The 17402-nt window shown below is 47.1% G+C and overlaps 1 protein-coding gene across 1 annotated transcript; it reads left to right on the forward strand.

Moving 5' to 3' along the window:
- The first annotated feature begins 213 nt into the window (after nt 1-213).
- Nucleotides 214-17120, forward strand: FBXO5 (F-box protein 5). The gene is made up of 5 exons (XM_038772996.1): nt 214-327; nt 11510-12236; nt 14243-14333; nt 15220-15402; nt 16673-17120. The coding sequence occupies exons 1-5, from the start codon at nt 312-314 to the stop codon at nt 16925-16927; spliced, it is 1272 nt and encodes a 423-aa protein (XP_038628924.1). The 5' UTR covers nt 214-311; the 3' UTR covers nt 16928-17120.
- The last annotated feature ends 282 nt before the right edge of the window (nt 17121-17402 follow it).

Here is a 17402-nt window from a genome sequence, read left to right on the forward strand (position 1 = left end):
TACTTAGACAGTGAATCCCAAATGGGGCAGGGCTGTGTCCGACACGATTACCTTATATCTACCCCAGAATTTAAAACAGTGCTTAGAACATAGTGCACGCTTAACAAATATCACTATCATTTTTATTTACGCCAGAGCTTAGCGCAGTGTTGGCACATAGGCAAATCACTGATGAACCTTCCTGTCTGTATTTCAGAAATGCACCAACAGTGAACTTTAGTATCATCACGAATTTAGAGTCATTTCACACACCCTCAAACCTCCAGCACTGACCCAGTGGGGACAGAAGAGGATAACAGTGGGCAGAACACATGAGGCAAGAGTCTGGTAATGTTGAAAAATTTATTCTGTCTTCAGCTCAGATGTCAGTCAGTCAATCGTATTGAGCGCTTACTGTGGGCAGAACACTTTCCTAAGCACTTGGGAGAGTACAGTAATAACAAAGTTAACCTGCCAGGCCTATCAACTCCAGGTTTATAATTATAAAAGGGGTGTCTGGCTCAGTGATAATCATGGTACTTTTTAAGCGTTTACTATGTGCCAAGCACTGTTCTAAACACTGGGGTAGATACAAGCCATTCAGATTGGACAAAATCTATGTCCCACAGGGGGCTTCCCCGTCGTAATTTCCATTATTATTACTCGCCCAGGGTCACACAGCAGACATGTGGTGGAGCTGGGATTAGAACCCAGGTCCTTCTGACTCCCAGGCCCGTGTTCTAACCTCTAAGCCACGCTGCTTCTCAATTCACTTTTTCCATTACGAAAACTCGGTCTCTTACTATGTGCTAATCTCACTGCTATCTCTCCCCTCTCTAGAGAGGGAGGCAAGCAAAAGGAAAGCGAGAAATGAAGTCAATTCTGGAAACTACTATTATAAACCCAAAGACTGGTCTGCTCACTCCAGCTCTGTGATATTGTATGTTTAGTACAGTACACTGCACCCCGAAAGTGCTCAGTAAATAGTATTGATCAGGGAAGCAGCATGGCTTAACGGATAGTGCTCAGGCCTGGGAGTTAGAAGGACTTGGGTTCTAGTCGTGGCTGTACCACATGTCTGCTGTATGACCTTGGGCAAGTCACTTGACCTGTCGGCACCTCAGTACCCTCATTTGTAAAATGGGGATAGGAGTGTGAGCCCCATGAGAGACAGGGACTGTGTCCAACCTGATAAACGTGTATCTACCCCAGTGCTTAGAACAGTGCTTGGCACATAGTAAGCACTTAACGAGTAACATGATTATTATTTTTGATAGTGGATAGAGACCGGCTTGGGAGACAGAAGGTCATGGCTTCTAGTCCCAAGTCTGCCACTTTCATTCCTTCATTCCTTCATTCATTCAATCGTATTTATTGAGCACTTACTGTATGCAGAGCACTGTACTAAGTGCTTGGGAAGTACAAGTCGGCAACATATAGAGACGGCCCCTACCCAACAACAGGCTCACAGTCTAGAAGGGGAGACAGACACATAGATAGGTGTCAAAATCGTCAGAACAAACAGAATTAAAGCTATATACACATCATTAAAATTGTAAATATGTACAAGTAAACTTGAGTAATAAATCTGTATAAATATATATACAGGTGCAGTGGGGAAGGGAAGGAGGTAGGTCGGCGGGGATGGGGAGGAGGAGGAGAGGAAAAAGGGGGCTCAGTCTGGAAAGGCCTCTTGGAGGAGGTGAGCTCTCAGTAGGGCTTTGAAGGGAGGAAGAGAGCTAGCTTGGCGGATGTGTGGAGGGAGGGCATTCCAGGCCAGGGGGAGGACGTGGGCCGGGGGTCGACGGCGGGACAGGCATAAATGAGGTACAGTGAGGAGGTTAGCGGCAGAAGAGCGGAGGGTGCGGACTGGGCTGTAGAAGGAGAGAAGGGAGATGAGGTAGGAGGGGGCGAGGTGATGGAGAGCCTTGAAGCCAAGAGTGCGGAGTTTTTGCTGGATTCGTAGGTTGACAGGCAGCCACTGGAGATTTTTGAGGAGGGGAGTAACATGCCCAGAGTGTTCCTGCACAAAGATGATCCGGGTAGCAGAGTGAAGTATAAACTGAAGAGGAGGACGGGAGATAAGAGAGGAGGCTGATGCAGTAATCCTGTCAGGATAGGATGAGAGATTGAACGAGCAGGGTAGCGGTTTGGATGGAGAGGAAAGGGCGGATCTTGGCAATGTTGCGGAGGTGAGACCGGCAGGTTTTGGTGATGGATTGGATGTGTGGGGTGAACGAGAGAACGGAGTCGAGGATGACACCAAGGTTGCAGGCTTGTGAGACGGGAAAGATGGTAGTGCCATCATCAATCGTTGTGAGACGGGAAAGATGGTAGTGCCATCATCAATCGTATTTATTGAGCGCTTACTATGTGCAGAGCACTGTACTAAGCGCTTAGTACATCTACAGTGCCATCTACAGTGACGGGAAAGTCAGGGAGAGGGCAGGGTTTGGGAGGGAAGATAAGGAGTTCAGTCTTGGACATGTTGTGTTTTAGATGGCGGGCAGACATCCAGATGGGGATGTCCTGAAGGCAGGAGGAGATGCAAGCTTGGAGGGAGGGAGAGAGAGAGAGCAGGGGCAGAGATGTAGATTTGGGTGTCATTAGCGTAGAGATGAAAGTTGAAGCCGTGGGAGCGAATGAGTTCACCAAGGGAGTGAGTGTAGATAGAGAACAGAAGGGAACCAAGAACTGACCCTTGGGGAACCCCTACAGTAAGGGGATGGGAGGGGGAGGAGGAGCCCGCAAAGTAGGCTGAGAATGAATGCCAGAGAGATAAGAGGAGAACCAGGAGAGGACAGAGTCTCTGAAGCCCAGGTTGGATAGCGTGTTGAGGAGAAGGGGGTGGTCCACAGTGTCGAAGGCAGCTGTGTGACCTTGGGCAAGTTACTTCACTTCTCTGGGCCTTTGTTCCCTCATCTGTAAATAGGGGTTGGGACTGTGACCCCTCTGTGTGCAGGGATACTGCATCGAACACGTGCCTGGGAGACAGAAGGTCACGGGTTTTAATCCTGACTCCATCTGCTTTGTGACCTTGGGCAAGGCACTTAACTTCTCCGTGCTTCAGTTCCCTCATCTGTAAAATGGGGATTGAGACTGTGAGCCCCACATGGGACAGGGAATGTGCCCAACCCAATTTGCTTGTAATAATATTTATGGTCTTTTGTTGCCAAGCACTGTACAAAGCACATATGTGGACACAAGCAAGTCGGGTTGGACACAGTCCCTGTCCCACGCAGGGCTCAAAGCTTCAATCCCCATTTTCCAGATGAGGAAACTGAGGCCCAGAGGTGTGAATTGCCTTACCTAAGGTCACACAGCAGACAAGTGGCTGAGCCGGGTTTAGTACCCCAGGCCTTCCGACTCCCAGGCCCGTGCTCTCTCCACTACACCAGACTGCTTCTCCAGTGCTTAGTACAGTTCCTGGCACATCGTAAGTGCTTAACAAATATCATAATTATTATAGTAATTAATTTAATCAAATACCAGAATTTATTATTATCTACCCACTTCTGTTATAATGTACTCTCCCAAAGGCTTCGTCCGGTGCTCTACGCACCGTAAGCGCTCCATAAATACCATTGAGCGATCGGTCATATTGTATTCTCCCAAGGGCTTCGTCCAGTGCTCTGCACACAGTAAGCACTGCATAAATGCCACTGACTGATCGATTGGTCATATGGTACTGTCCCAAGGGCTTCATCCAGGGCTCTGTGCACAGTAAGTGCCCAATAAATACCACTGATTGGTCATATTGTACTGTCCCAAGGGCTTCATCCAGTGCTCAGCGTACAGTAAGCACTCCATAAATCCCATTGATTGGTCATATTGTTCTCTCGCAAGAGCTTCGTCCAGGGCTCTGCGCACTGTAAGCGCTCCATAAACACCATTGATTGATTGGTCATATTGTATTGTCCTAAGGGCTTCATCCAGGGCTCTGCGCACAGTAAGCGCTCCATAAATACCACTGATTGATCGATCGGTCATATTGTACTCTCGCAAGGGCTTCGTCCAGTGCTGTGCGCACAGTAAGTGCTCCATAAATACCATTGCTTGATTGACTGGTCATATTGTACTGTCCCAAGGGCTTCGTCCAGTGCTTTGCGCACAGTAAGCGCTCCATAAATCCCATTGATTGGTCATAGGGTACTCTCCCATGGGCTTCGTCCAGGGCTCTGCGTACAGTAAGCACTCCATAAGTACCATTGATCGATCGATTGGTCATATGGTACTTTCCCAAGGGCTTCGTCCAGGGCTCTGTGCACAGTAAGTGCTCAATAAATACCAGTGCTCAGCGCACAGTAAGCACTCCATAAATCCCATTGATTGGTCATACTGTATTCTCCCAAGGGCTTCGTCGAGGGCTGTGTGCACAGTAAGCGCTCCATAAATCCCATTGATTGATTGGTCATATTGTACTGTCCTAAGGGCTTCATCCAGGGCTCTGCGTACAGTAAGCGCTCCATAAATACCATTGATCGATCGATCGGTCATATGGTACTTTCCCAAGGGCTTTGTCCAGGGCTCTGTGCACACTAAGTGCTCAATAAATACCAGTGCTCAGTGCACAGTAAGCACTCCATAAACCCCATTGATTGGTCATACTGTATTCTCCCAAGGGCTTCATCGAAGGCTCTTCGCACAGTAAGCGCTCCATAAATACCATTGATTGATTGGTCATATTGTACTGTCCTAAGGGCTTCATCCAGTGCTTTGTGCACAGTAAGCGCTCCATAAATCCCATTGATTGGTCACAGGGTACTCTCTCAAGGGCTTTGTCCAGTGCTCAGCGCACAGTAAGCGCTCCATAAATCCCATTGATTGGTCACATGGTACTCTCCCAAGGGCTTTGTCCAGTGCTCAGCACACAGTAAGTGCTCCATAAATCCCATTGATTGGTCATATGGTACTCTCCCAAGGGCTTCATCCAGGGCTCTGCGCACAGTAAGCGCTCCGTAAATGCCACTGATTGATCGATCGGTCACACTGTAATCAATCGTATTTATTGAGCGCTTACTGTGTGCAGGGCACTGTACTAAGCGCTTGGGAAGTACAAGTTGGCAACACATAGAGACAGTCCCTACCCAACAGTGGGCTCACAGTCTCGCAAGGGCTTCATCCAGTGCTTTGCGCACAGTAAGCGCTCCATAAATCCCACTGATTGGTCGGGGGAATGGAGAGGGGGAGGAGGGGGAGAGGGAGGATATTAGACTTATTAGTATTAGTAATTATTATTAGTATTAGTAGTATTAGTATTGTTATTAGGGAAGCAGCGTGGCTCAGCGGAAAGAGCCCGGGCTTTGAAGTCAGAGATCATCGGTTCAAATCCCGGCTCTGCCACTTGTCAGCTGGGTGACTTTGGGCATGTCACTTCTCTGGGCCTCAGTTACCTCCCCTGTAAAATGGGGATGAAGACTGTGAGCCCCCCCGTGGGACAACCTGATCATCTTGTAAATTCCCCAGCGCTTAGAACAGTGCTTGGCACAGAGTAAGCGCTTAATAAATGCCATCATAAGGTACTCTCTCAAGGGCTTTGTCCAGTGCTCAGCGCACAGTAAGCGCTCCATAAATCCCATTGATTGGTCACTTGGTACTCTCCCAAGGGCTTCGTCCAGGGCTCTGCGCACAGTAAGCGCTCCATAAATACCATCGATCTATCGATCGTATTGTACCGTCCCAAGGGCTTCGTTCAGGGCTCAGCGCCCCGTGAGCGCCCCCTAGAGGCCGTTGAGGACGGGGCCGTTTGGGCGGCCCAGGCCGCTTTGGCGGGCCGCTGACAGCGCGGGCCGCGCAGGCGCCGTGCCTCCTCACCGCCCCCCAAAGGCGAGCGCGGGGGACTACCGGGCGCATGCGTCACCCCGCCAACCTTTCAGGCGCGTCCGCCCCGTGCGCGGGAGCGACTGGGAGGGGAGGAGGGCGGGCCGCTTTCGCCCGCCGACCTCAGGGCCTACGCCGCCGGGAGCCCGGATCGGCAGGATGCCCGGCGGGGAGGCAACCGCGGGCAGAGCCATCGGCCCGAGCGATGGATGTGCCCGCGCGCGCGCGCGCGCGCCCGCCACGTGCCACCCGCGCGCTCCGGGCTCCGCCCCGTCCCCAGGCGCGTGCACCTTCCAGTCGGCGAGGGGGCGGGGCGCTGCCGGCGCCGCAGCCCTCGATTGGCCGAGGACCGGCCTCGCTCCGCCCCCTCCTTCCCCATTGGCCGGCGTTGGCGAGGGCCGGGCTCCGATTGGCTAGGGCCAATTAGGGCACCAAATTCAAAGTTTTTAAAAGTCCCAGCTGGCGCCTTTTGCGGACTGTAGCTTGGCGGCGCCGGCTGTCCGGCGGGCTGTCGCGGTCCGGGCTCGCCCCGCTTCGTCCCAGCGGTCCGGGCATGAGCGGCCGCCCCGGCCCCGGCCCCGGCCCCTCCGGCTCGGCTTACGCCACCGACGACGACCGTAAGCGCGCCCGTCCCCGGGGTCGCAAGGATGCGAAGGGTCCCGGGGGGCGGCGGGGAGGATGCGCCCCCAACGAGGGTCGGGGGGTGGCGGGCTGGGACCGTCCCCGGGGCTGGCTTTCCCGCCCGGCCCACCGAGCAGCCCGGAAGGCTTCCCGGCGAGGCGGCTGCCCCGAGCTCAGTTTCCCTCCGGCGGGGGAAGGCTCGCCCCCGAAGAGGCGCCAAATGCCCTTCCCCTCCCCGCCCGGGCCGCCCCTTTTTCGGTACCCTGAACCCCCCGCGACCCCTGACCCCGAGGCCAGGTCGGGCCAGGCCGAGCGAGGCGCGGGAGATCCGCAGATAGCCGGCGCCGCCCGCTCCCATCTCCCGCCTCTCTCCCTCGGCTCCATCAGCAGCAGCAGCAGCCCTCTCCCGGGCCCGGGACCCCAACAGTCATCATCATCATCAATCGTATTTATTGAGCGCTTACTATGTGCAGAGCACTGTACTAAGCGCTTGGGAAGTACAAATTGGCAACATATAGAGACAGTCCCTACCCAACAGTGGGCTCACAGTCCCCTCTCCTTCCCCCAGCCATCCGGCTCCTGGGCTGCCTTGGAGAAAGGGTTCATTCATCCCCTCCTTCAATCGCATTTAGTGAGCGCTGACTGTGTGCAGAGCACTGGACTAAGCGCTCGGGACGGACAAATCGGCCACATACATAGAGACGGTCCCCTACCGACCAACGGGCTCACGGTCTAGAAGTTCAACTCCCTCGTTCCTTTTCCCCCCACAATTACCCCCCGAAATCGCCTCGTCGGGGAAAGGGGTTTTCTCCCCCCATCCATCCCCCTCCCCTGTTTGGGGTAGGGGGGAATAAAAAAGATCCCTCGATTGTCTTCTTTAGTGTCCTGGGCTCGGCCGATGGGGGTTTGGGCGACAGACATTCCTCCAAAACGTGTTTTGGCGGGGAGGTGTGGGCCGGGATCGTCCCTCTTTATTGTGGACTTGTCCTTTCCCGGTGCTTACTACGGTGCCCCGCACACAGTAAGCGCTCAATAAGTCCGATTGGGTGCGTGGACGAGTAAAATCTCGCGGCCGTCCATCGAAAGGAGCCGCTCTGGCTCAGCCGCCCCCCGCCCAAACTAGTGTCTAAAGGAGAAAAGAAATTGGGGAGTCCGTGCGACACCCCCATGAAAAACGCAGGCCTCCTGGCCAGCCCGGGCATAGGTAGGGGGGCGATGCCGTCGCCCCCCGATTCCTAATCGAAGCGAAGAGGAGGGGGCCACCCCGTCCAGTCCTAGGGCTAGCAGGGGCCGGTGATTGTGCTTCGGGGCGATTGCCTTTAATACCCATTTTCCCGCATCTCCCGACTCAAAACATACCGTCGGAGGAAGGTAGGGCTGCTACCTTGATCGATGAACCCTAGCTGTTTCCTAATTTTTTTGGTTTTCCCTGCTTATTGTAATTGTTGAGTCTTTTTTTTTTTTTTAAACCCCTGTGACCGTCCTGTTTTGTCACCTCCCCCTTCCCGGCGGGAACCGTTTTTTAGATAGTGAGCCCTCTGTGGGCCAGAGAATGACTGCGGCCACCGACAGGCAACACTCACCAGCCCTTGCTGCCATGCTGCCCACGGGTAACGGGAACTTAAAACGTGATACTGACCGATTTCAGAAGGGGAAATGCCGCTTAAAATGAGCTTTGAAAGGGATTGGCGTGAAAAGCAAGTGATGATAAACTCATTTTGGCTCAATAAAGCGGTCTCACCCCTGTTAAGAGAGGAAGGGGCTTGCTAGGAACCACGAGGTTGTTGGCAAATAGTAATGGTAATCAGAGTATTTGTTAAGCGCTCACTGTGTGCCAAGCGCTGGGGTAGATACAAAGTCATCAGGTTTTCCCACGTGGGGCTCACAGTCCTTAATCCCCATTTGACAGATGAGGGGACCGAGGCACAGAGAAGCAAAGTGACTTACCCAAGGTCACACAGCAGACAAGTGGCGGAGCCGGGATTAGAACCCACGTCCTCTGACTCCCAAGCCTGGGCTCTTACCATTAGGCTGTGCTGCTTAGGAGTCAGCCCTTAGAGTTCTGTGTAAGTGCCATTCCATATGGCTTGAGGTAAATTGAGGAAGCTTTTTAAACGTAGGAAAGGGAATTTTGAAGGAGGGAAGAATCTGCAGTTGCAGTCAGTCCACTTGAAAGTGGGATCCGTCACGGGTGCCTTTTACTCTCTTGGAAGTGGGCCGCTGATTTCCCCATAAAAAGAGGGGAAAGGTATAAACTAGCTATAAGGTGCTGTTTTTTAAAAGTCAACCCCACCATTCATTCAGTCGTATTTATTGAGAGCTTACTGTGTGCAGGGCACTGTACTAATCGCTTGGAAAGTACTATTCGGCAACAGATAGAGACAATCCCTACCCAACCACGGGCTCACAGTCTATCACCATGAAACTGCCTTCTCTCAAATATAGAAATCCGTAGCTTAGTTCTAGTTCTTCACAGTGGGTGGAAAGGCCCCATCACAACTTGGAGTCGTGAAATAGCATTATAACATGGATGATAGTTGCTATGTACTTTGTGTGGCAGCGGTAAACCTCATCCCCACCTGGAGAGGTGGGATGTGTGTTAGGTAGGGGGAAGAATCTTCCACACTTCCCAGGGTCTTCATGTCTCCCCGGTGTCACTTGGTGGGGACCAGAAATTCTACCAGTCTGCTTCTAGTTTTCACTAGCTTCCTTCTGCAAGGGGGTGTGGGATCTGTAATTCAGGGCGACTCCTACAGATTAGCCTTTATAGACAAGGGCTACTTGATGAATGAAAGTTGTTGTAAAACTATAAACCTGAAGGAGCAACAACTGACTTTTATACAATATAAAGGTTAGTCTGCAAGTGCAAAACAAGGTGCCGTCTCTTCAAAGGTGACAGATGTCATTTCTTTTGATGTAGAACATTTTGTTACTTTTCTTCAACTACATAATAAATTCATTCTAAAATTCCTCAGTGTGGTCTGAAAACTCAATGGGTTTCTTCCCCTTTCACATGGTGTTCTTCAACTTAAGAAGATACTTCCACAGTAGAGGAGATAGTTTAAAAGAGTAAGGATAAACTCTGAGCTGAGAAGCAGCACTTGGAAGTGCTGGGATACATTGAATGACCAGCGACGTCGTCAGGAGACAGGTAGAAAAATGATTAGCTGAAAAATTTCTGATACTCCGCGTTGGTGGGAGCTTCTGATGAATGATAATTCCTTTCCATCACAAGGGGGATTAAGAGGTAGTGACCGGGTGGACAAAGTCAACCAAATTGGTAGTAAAGCTAAAAGAACCTGGGGACACTTAGAAAATTAGCTATAAAGCTTTTTAAGTTAGTGTGGTTTACCACCCCAGGCCAAACTTCAGGATCCAGAAACAGACTGGTTGGTGGCCACCACTTGGGCATTAAGGCCCCGGTGAACATGCAAAGCAGTTGATACAGTAAAGCAAGCAAGACAATCAGTAGCATTTATTGAGCTCTTACTGTGCGCAGAGCCATATGCTAAGCACTGAGGAGAGTACATACAATTTTCTAGACTGAGCCCATTGTTGGGTAGGGGACGGTCTCCGTAGGTTGCCGATTTGTACTTCCCAAGCACTTAGTACAGTACTCTGCACACAGTAAGCACTCAATAAATATGATTGAATGAAGTAATTGAGTCGGTAGACATGTTCCTTTCTTAGGGGGGAGAGAGACGGCCCCCAGAAGCCGGATAGCCAGCTGGAAACTGAGTCCCACTGAACAAAGCCTCCAGGGCTTGAACACGTGAGTTCTAAGAATAGAAACTAAAAGGAGGTTGGTTTCCGAGCTTTGATTGGGTACCCTGTTGTTGCCAAAACCTACCCCAAATTGAGTACCCAATTCCTTGTAGATTAGTAATTCAGCTACATTAATGGTTTCATTTTGTAAATACTGATCATAGTTACTTAAAAATTATGCAGATTTAGAAATATAGCACACAAATACATAGTGATGATGTGCTTTGCCCCTACCAACGAATGACCTAGAAAATGTAGCTTTTGTAGCATAGAGAAATGACTGGCAATTCCCTGTTAATAACATTGGCTGCTGAACATCACCCAGCAGCTACTGGGTGATGTTTGTCTACTCATTTAAGGAAACAGACCAGCAAGTGGGTGAAACGCTCATCGAATGATCCTCGTTTTCCTTTGAGAAATCCCACTGGACACAGACCAAGGTAGGCAGGAAGAGAAAATGGGAGGAGTGGGGATCCAGTGAAGCAGCAAGGGACCTAACACCAGCTGGACACCATGGTATCACTTCAAGTTGTTCCGGAGCAACTAAATAGAGACCATAGGCAGGATTGTGTGAGACCGCAGGTGGCCGAGGCACCCTTTCTACCCGGCCCCTTCCAGATCAGAATAACTGCCCAGGGAAGTGGTGACCTAGCAAATTTAACAGCAGCCCAGCTTTTCCCCTGCAGCCCCTCTGCTGGGGCCAGAACGGATGGGCCGGCGTAGAAGGAAAATGAGGAGAGGAACGCCCCGTGCCCCTGCCACAGTGGCTCTTGGTGCTGCTCCTGCCAATTGGGCAACAGGGAAGAAAGAGGACAGAAGAAGGAAGGTTGTCACTAGCCCCTTATCAATCTGGTCCCTCTCTTCGTAGCATCTGATGGGATGGGGGAAGAGTCCAGAAACGTAACGAGGAACCGAGTGCAGCCAGACGGGATGAGGTCGGGCGCCATGGAGCCACTTCACAGAGCAATTCTGGGATGTGGTGAGGATCCAGATTAGACTAGCAGTTCTGTTGAATGTACCGTTTGGTGATAGAACTATTGTACTAGTAAGAACCGGCTGTTTTGAGTTGGTAATTTTGAGATAATCCTTTTCTCAAATTAAAATAGGTTCGAGTATACATGGTAAATGGAAATAACCCTCCTGGTCGATGACTAGAACAACTAAAGCAAAATATGGGACTAGCCACAATTTGGAATTTATACTATATCTAAAAGTTCTGGTTTTAATCGGTGCTCGTGGGGCCCAAAGAAGATCATATGACCATGTTGCATGGTATAGTGGTTTAACCATTCATGAAGTAAATGATTATTTTCTTTTTTTTCAGGATATAAAATAGAGAATAAGGAAAATCCCAACAATTCTGTCACCATGAAATGTGATTTTAATTGTAATCATGTGCATTCTGAACTTAAATTGCCAAAACCCGATGCCATCAAAGGCCTGGAATCTTGCACTCCTGCACACACGGAGGGCTCTTGTAAAGACCACATTAAAGAATATCAAAGATTGTCGCATCAAGGATTTCAAAATGCGAACCCAAGAACTGTGGAATTTAAAGGCGAAAGCAAGCCAGTGAATAACAAGGAAAATCATCACAAAACAATAATAGAAGAGAATAGTAGTTTTTATGAAGAAAATGACAGACTTTTTGAAGATAGTGGCTACTCTTCATTCTCTCACCAGAGCATCTTAAGTGAACATGAATACAGCGACTTATTGCTGAAAGGAAATCTCTGTGTCAGCTCAAAGCCTCACCACTTAGAGGAGCAGACAGAACCTACAGAACATCTTCCAAGTAAAAATCTGTTGCCTGTCTGTCATTTTGAGGAAGTGGTGTGTTCCACCTTAAGAAGGAACAACAGCAGAAACCCAAGAGTAGACTGGGATACAGTGGAGAGGGTAGTTTCTCATGGAAACTTTGGACTGCAGAATATAATCGGCAGAAAAATGGGTCTTGACCAACTGGATATTCTTGGCGAGCTCTTCCAAAGGGGACTCAAACATCTCTTAGCAAGCATTTTAAAACATCTCAATGAGATGGACTTGATAAAGTAAGTGTTTTTGCCCTGAGGGAATGGACTGTTTTAGGGAGAGATGAGAGATTCATCAATAGAAAATCTTTAATGAGCAGCTGCCATGTTCAGTGCATTATCTGGCTCACATAGGGGAGTGCATTAGAATTAGGCGTGATCCCTGCCCTCAAGGAGCTTACACTGTAGCAGGGAAGACAGGCACTAAGGTACTGTTATGGGTAAGTGGGAGTAATAGAGTATAAAGATATTTGCGTAATAATAATGGCATTTAAGCCATGAGAAGCAGCGTGGCTCAGTGGAAAGAGCATGGGCTTTGGAGTCAGAGGTCAGTGGTTCAAATCCCGGCTCCACCAATTGTCAGCTGTGTGACTTTGGGCAAGTCACTTCACTTCTCTGTCCGTCAGTTACCTCATCTGTAAAATGGGGATGAAGACTGAGCCCCCTGTGGGACAACCTGATTACCTTGTAACCTCCCCAGCGCTTAGAACAGTGCTTTGCACATAGTAAGCGCTTAATAAAAATGCCATCATTTTTTTTTCATTTAAGTACTTACTATGTGCAAAGCACTGTTTTAAGCGCTGGGGGGGGATACAAGGTGATCAGGTTGTCCCATGTGGGGCTCACAGTCGTCATCCCCATTTTACAGATGAGGGAACTGAGGCTCAGAGAAGTTAAGTGACTTGCCCAAGGTCACACAGCAGACAGGTGGCGGAGCCTGGATTTGAACCCATGACCTCTGACTCCAAAGCCCGTGCTTTCTCCACTGAGCCATGTGTAGTTGCTATGGGAGTGTGGATGGCTAACTGACAGTGATATTTAAGGACCTGCTGTTTTAGAAAGCATTCCATTAAGCACCTGGAAGAGTACAATATGTGTGTACCCATGCAGGAGTGTTCGACACCATGAGTGTTACAGAGTGAGTTTTCCTTGATCTAGGGTTTTTCAATAGTGCAATCCCCAGCACCGTAGAACTGGATGCACTTCTTGGGGTGAATAAACGAGTAAAGTACTTTGCGCTGATGAATGTGAATTTATGTGTGCTATTTGCTACAGGTCTGGTTTCCGATATGTTGTGTAGAACGCAAAGTTAAAACTCTTCTTCATCCAGTGTGGTGATCCAAGTTTATGCCTTATAAATGAATCCGGCACACTTAGTCTTTGAAATCTTCAGAAAATAACCCAGCCTGTTGGGCAGGCATTATCTAGCTCCCTGATCCTGTCTTCCACCTTCGTGAGATGTGGGTGGAGATATAACTAGAACAAGCAGTAGCAAGTAGTTTCTCCAAACTGTTTGTGATTCTTTGGGAAGAGGGTGACCAGAAGACCAAGGGATGTGTGTTCTCTTTTTAGCTTGTGCCCCTGCTATATCTTTATCCTCTGAATTTCTTTTTTTTTTTAGTGGGGCAGTTTGAGAGTTGAGGCAATGAATCTAGGTTTAAAGAATAAGCGGAGTGAATTGTACTCCTTAAATCCTCTATTGGGGTTCTTGATGCAAAGGAAGGATGTGGCCTTTCATAGCTTCGAGGTCGATTCCTCTTGGAATCTGTCAGCTCCTGTTATCTTCGGTACAATCGCCACAGCCCTTAGGAAATATCTTTCAACTGTTGTTCAGTAAGTATCCATGGATATTACGATAGGACTGGGATCATGTCTATCGGCTCTATTGTATTTTCCCAAGTCGAGCTCATTGCTCTGTACAGCAGGGTCTCAAAACCATTGATTGGTACTGAAAAATGGGTGCTGTGATTGAGATTTGAATGGTATAAGAGGCCAAGGTTTCCTTTGAAAATAGTACAGGTTCTGCTTATCTCGAAATCTGTTATCTAGACTTGGCAAGTTGAAATGTTGAGACACATTTTGTTCAGGTAACCTGCTGGTAGAGCTCCATGTGTCCCTGGAGATGACTCATCTAGCTCTGTGATATTCAGTGATATCCTCTAAAGTCTCCCCGAAAGATGTAATGTTGGCTTTTGACCTCTTAGACACGTTTCATTAAATGACCATTTGTGTGTTTACCCTGTCAGTGTGGCTAAAGTCAGCACAACGTGGAAGAAGATCTTAGAAGATGATCGAGAGGCATTCCAGGTGTACAATAAAGCAGTAAAGAAAATTATTGTAAGTTTTACCAGTTAACTGATTTTATTTTAAACTATAAACAGCATCACCATCTTGATTATCTATGAAAATAGAGGATGATCTTAGTATGTTCACTTGAAATTGTAGGTAATTCTCGAACCCATTTTATTCAGTAATTTCAACCTTTTATCCCAAACTACTTAGAAGCAAAATTAAAGGGAGAAGACTCTTGCACAGTGAGCCATTAAATAGCCAAAGTGAAAAATAGTTGCAAGGAACTTGAATATTTTTCCCCCAGATAGACAGTCAACAACTGACTGGACATTTCCTGAACCTTCTAGCCTAGCTGTATCTGGAAATATTTTCCTGGGGAAAACATACACCAAGGCCTAAGTACCAGCTTAATGTTGGTAGTTGTCCTTGTGACTTTTTGAGCTGTACTGCCAGTCTCACTCCTCCTAGGTCTCTGGCAACACTCGAGATTTCCAATCAAGACCAAAAAGACCTTGATAATAATAATAATGGCATTTGTTAAGTGCTTACTATGTGCAAAGCACTGTTCTAAGCGCTTGGGAGGCTACAAGGTGATCAGGTTGTCCCATGTGGGGCTCACAGTCTTCATCCCCATTTTACAGATGAGGGAACTGAGGCCCAGAGAAGTGAAGTGATTTGCCCAGAGTCACACAGCTGACAAGTGGCGGAGCCAGAATTTGAACCCATGGCCTCTGACTCCCAGGCCCAGGCTCTTTCCACTGAGCCATGCTGCTTCTCTTGATGGATTTCTGGCTCATTAACTCTTGGAAGTCTTTCACCTGTCTTCGTGCTCCATCCTTCCTACAAATATATTTGTAGAAATACTTGTTATTTAAATTGCATAATGATTTGCTTTATGTTAAACTTTTCTCCCTTTTCTTCTAATATACAGGAAAATAACACTAAACTCTCCGCACATGCTTCAACTAGGGAATATATTCTCTTCAGAACAGCACTCTCCTCGGTTCAGAAAGCCACGCTTCCTAGTTCATACAAAAAGCCACCCCGACCCAAAGCATCCAGCCAAAGTAATCAGAATGGCTCCACTTATAGCAGACATGCGGAGTTTTCTGAGGTAAGTTTTCTCTTATTGATATGTTGACTCACATTCTTTTCCAAAAATTTCTGTAAGTTTTGTTGTGTTTCTCATGCCAAAGTTTCATCATTTTTTATGATGCCTCAACACCGATTGAACATCCTGTTTACTGTGTCCTTAAATTAGACACCTTTAGTGTTTTTTCCAAGTCACAAAGTAGTTTAATGTCTGCTATTCAAATATATAGATGTAGCCCGGTCTTCTGAGAGCATAAATTCTACAAGCAGAAAAGATTGATGAGAGCCTACCAAGAAGATGGTATAATATACAGTGAAATTTCAAAAAATTGTTATCCAGAAGCTCCGTTATCTTTTGGAAACTGGTCTGCCATTATCACAGTTCATTATGAGTAAGGAGACTCCTAAGGACATTCACTGTGTCTTGTAAACCTGGCAGTGCCTGCTCTAGACTCTAAGTTCACTGTGGGCAGGGAATGTGTCTGCTTATTGTTGTTCATTCAATTCATTCATTTAATCGTATTGATTGAGTGCTCACTGTGTGCAGAGCACTATACTAAGTGCTTTAGAAATCCCTCTGGTTCTCAAAACCCCATTAGTTTCAGCCTGTTCTGTTGAATAATTCATCCATTTTTAGGATGATCTACTCTTTCCTATTTGTGATTATAGAGGTACACTTTTTAAAACTGAACAGGATAGGCAGGAATTATCTTGGACAGGTGGGTCTGGAACCAGTTAAAAGTGAATGCAAAACTATTTGAAATGTAACATGGAGACTAGCACTCTGCCAGTAACCATCTTATCATTACTGTGTATTTAAACTATGGTAAAATTGAGTTACAAAAATTCCATAGTTTGAGTTATAATGGATCAATTTCTTCTATGTAGAATTTCAACCAATAAGTGGTACTTATTGAGTGCTTACTATGTGCAGAGCTCTGTACTGAGTGCTTGGGAGAGTACAATACAACAGAATTAGCAGACACGTTCCCTGCCCATAATGAGTTTACAGTCTAGAGGTCTTAAAATAATGTAAATTTTTGAAATTTTTTCTGAAGGTGGGGAGATTATTTTAGGTATTTTTATTTTCTCCAAATTGTAATTGTGTATTTTTTTTTAAAAGAATCTCTACATTACAATTTTGTGGACTTGAAAGTATAAAATAAAAATGTTACTTTCAGATTTTCTGAAATTGTTCACAGTAACCTTTTAATTGGTGCTTTGCTTTTTCTATGTTACTGACTTATGCTTTTAAGATTTTTTTTTTAAGATGTGGATTTTTCTCCTTCTAGATTGCCAAAACCTTGAAAAAGAATGAGAGCCTGCGACCCTGCCATCGTTGCAGCTCACCTGCCAGAGTTGACTCCTACCTTCACAGGGCCACGTGTAGCAGGGAAGGCTGTGGCTTTGATTTTTGTACAAAGTGTTTATGCAGCTACCATATCACCAAAGACTGTACTACCACTAACAAGCTCCAAAAAGCAAACTCCAAAACAGGACCACTTCCAGGTAGCAAAAAAAGTAAAATGAATTTACGGAGGTTGTGATGTTTTGTGATGTTGGGACCACTGGGCCATGAAGATTCACTTGGAGTGAGTGTTCCTTACATTAAGAAGCCATCAAGTGATCCTTGCTTTGGGTTTGTTTGTTTTTTTTTTAATAGGGACATTGAATGTATTTTAATCATTTTTTCAATTTTACATAAAGAAAAAAATCAATGTTTTAAAATCACCCACTGGAACATGGCAGCTTTAAAGTATTTTGATATCTTATAGGTTTGATAGAAAAATATTGTTGGAAATTCCCAATAAAAAAATGAATACTCTATATTACATTAGAAAGGGGAAGGATCAATTTGTGCCAAATGTCCAAAAACGAGGTGGTTCAGCAGGGAAAGGCTATGGATAAAATCCTTGATTATAAGAATGGAGTACAAAAAGTGAAGTTGTCTAGGATTTTTATTCGTCCTGGAAATCGTTTTATAATGATGCTCTGCAAATTTGATTCAAATTTGAATTCAAG

The sequence above is a fragment of the Tachyglossus aculeatus genome, chromosome 2 (assembly GCF_015852505.1).
Source record: "Tachyglossus aculeatus isolate mTacAcu1 chromosome 2, mTacAcu1.pri, whole genome shotgun sequence".
Taxonomy (NCBI): Eukaryota; Metazoa; Chordata; class Mammalia; order Monotremata; family Tachyglossidae; genus Tachyglossus; species Tachyglossus aculeatus.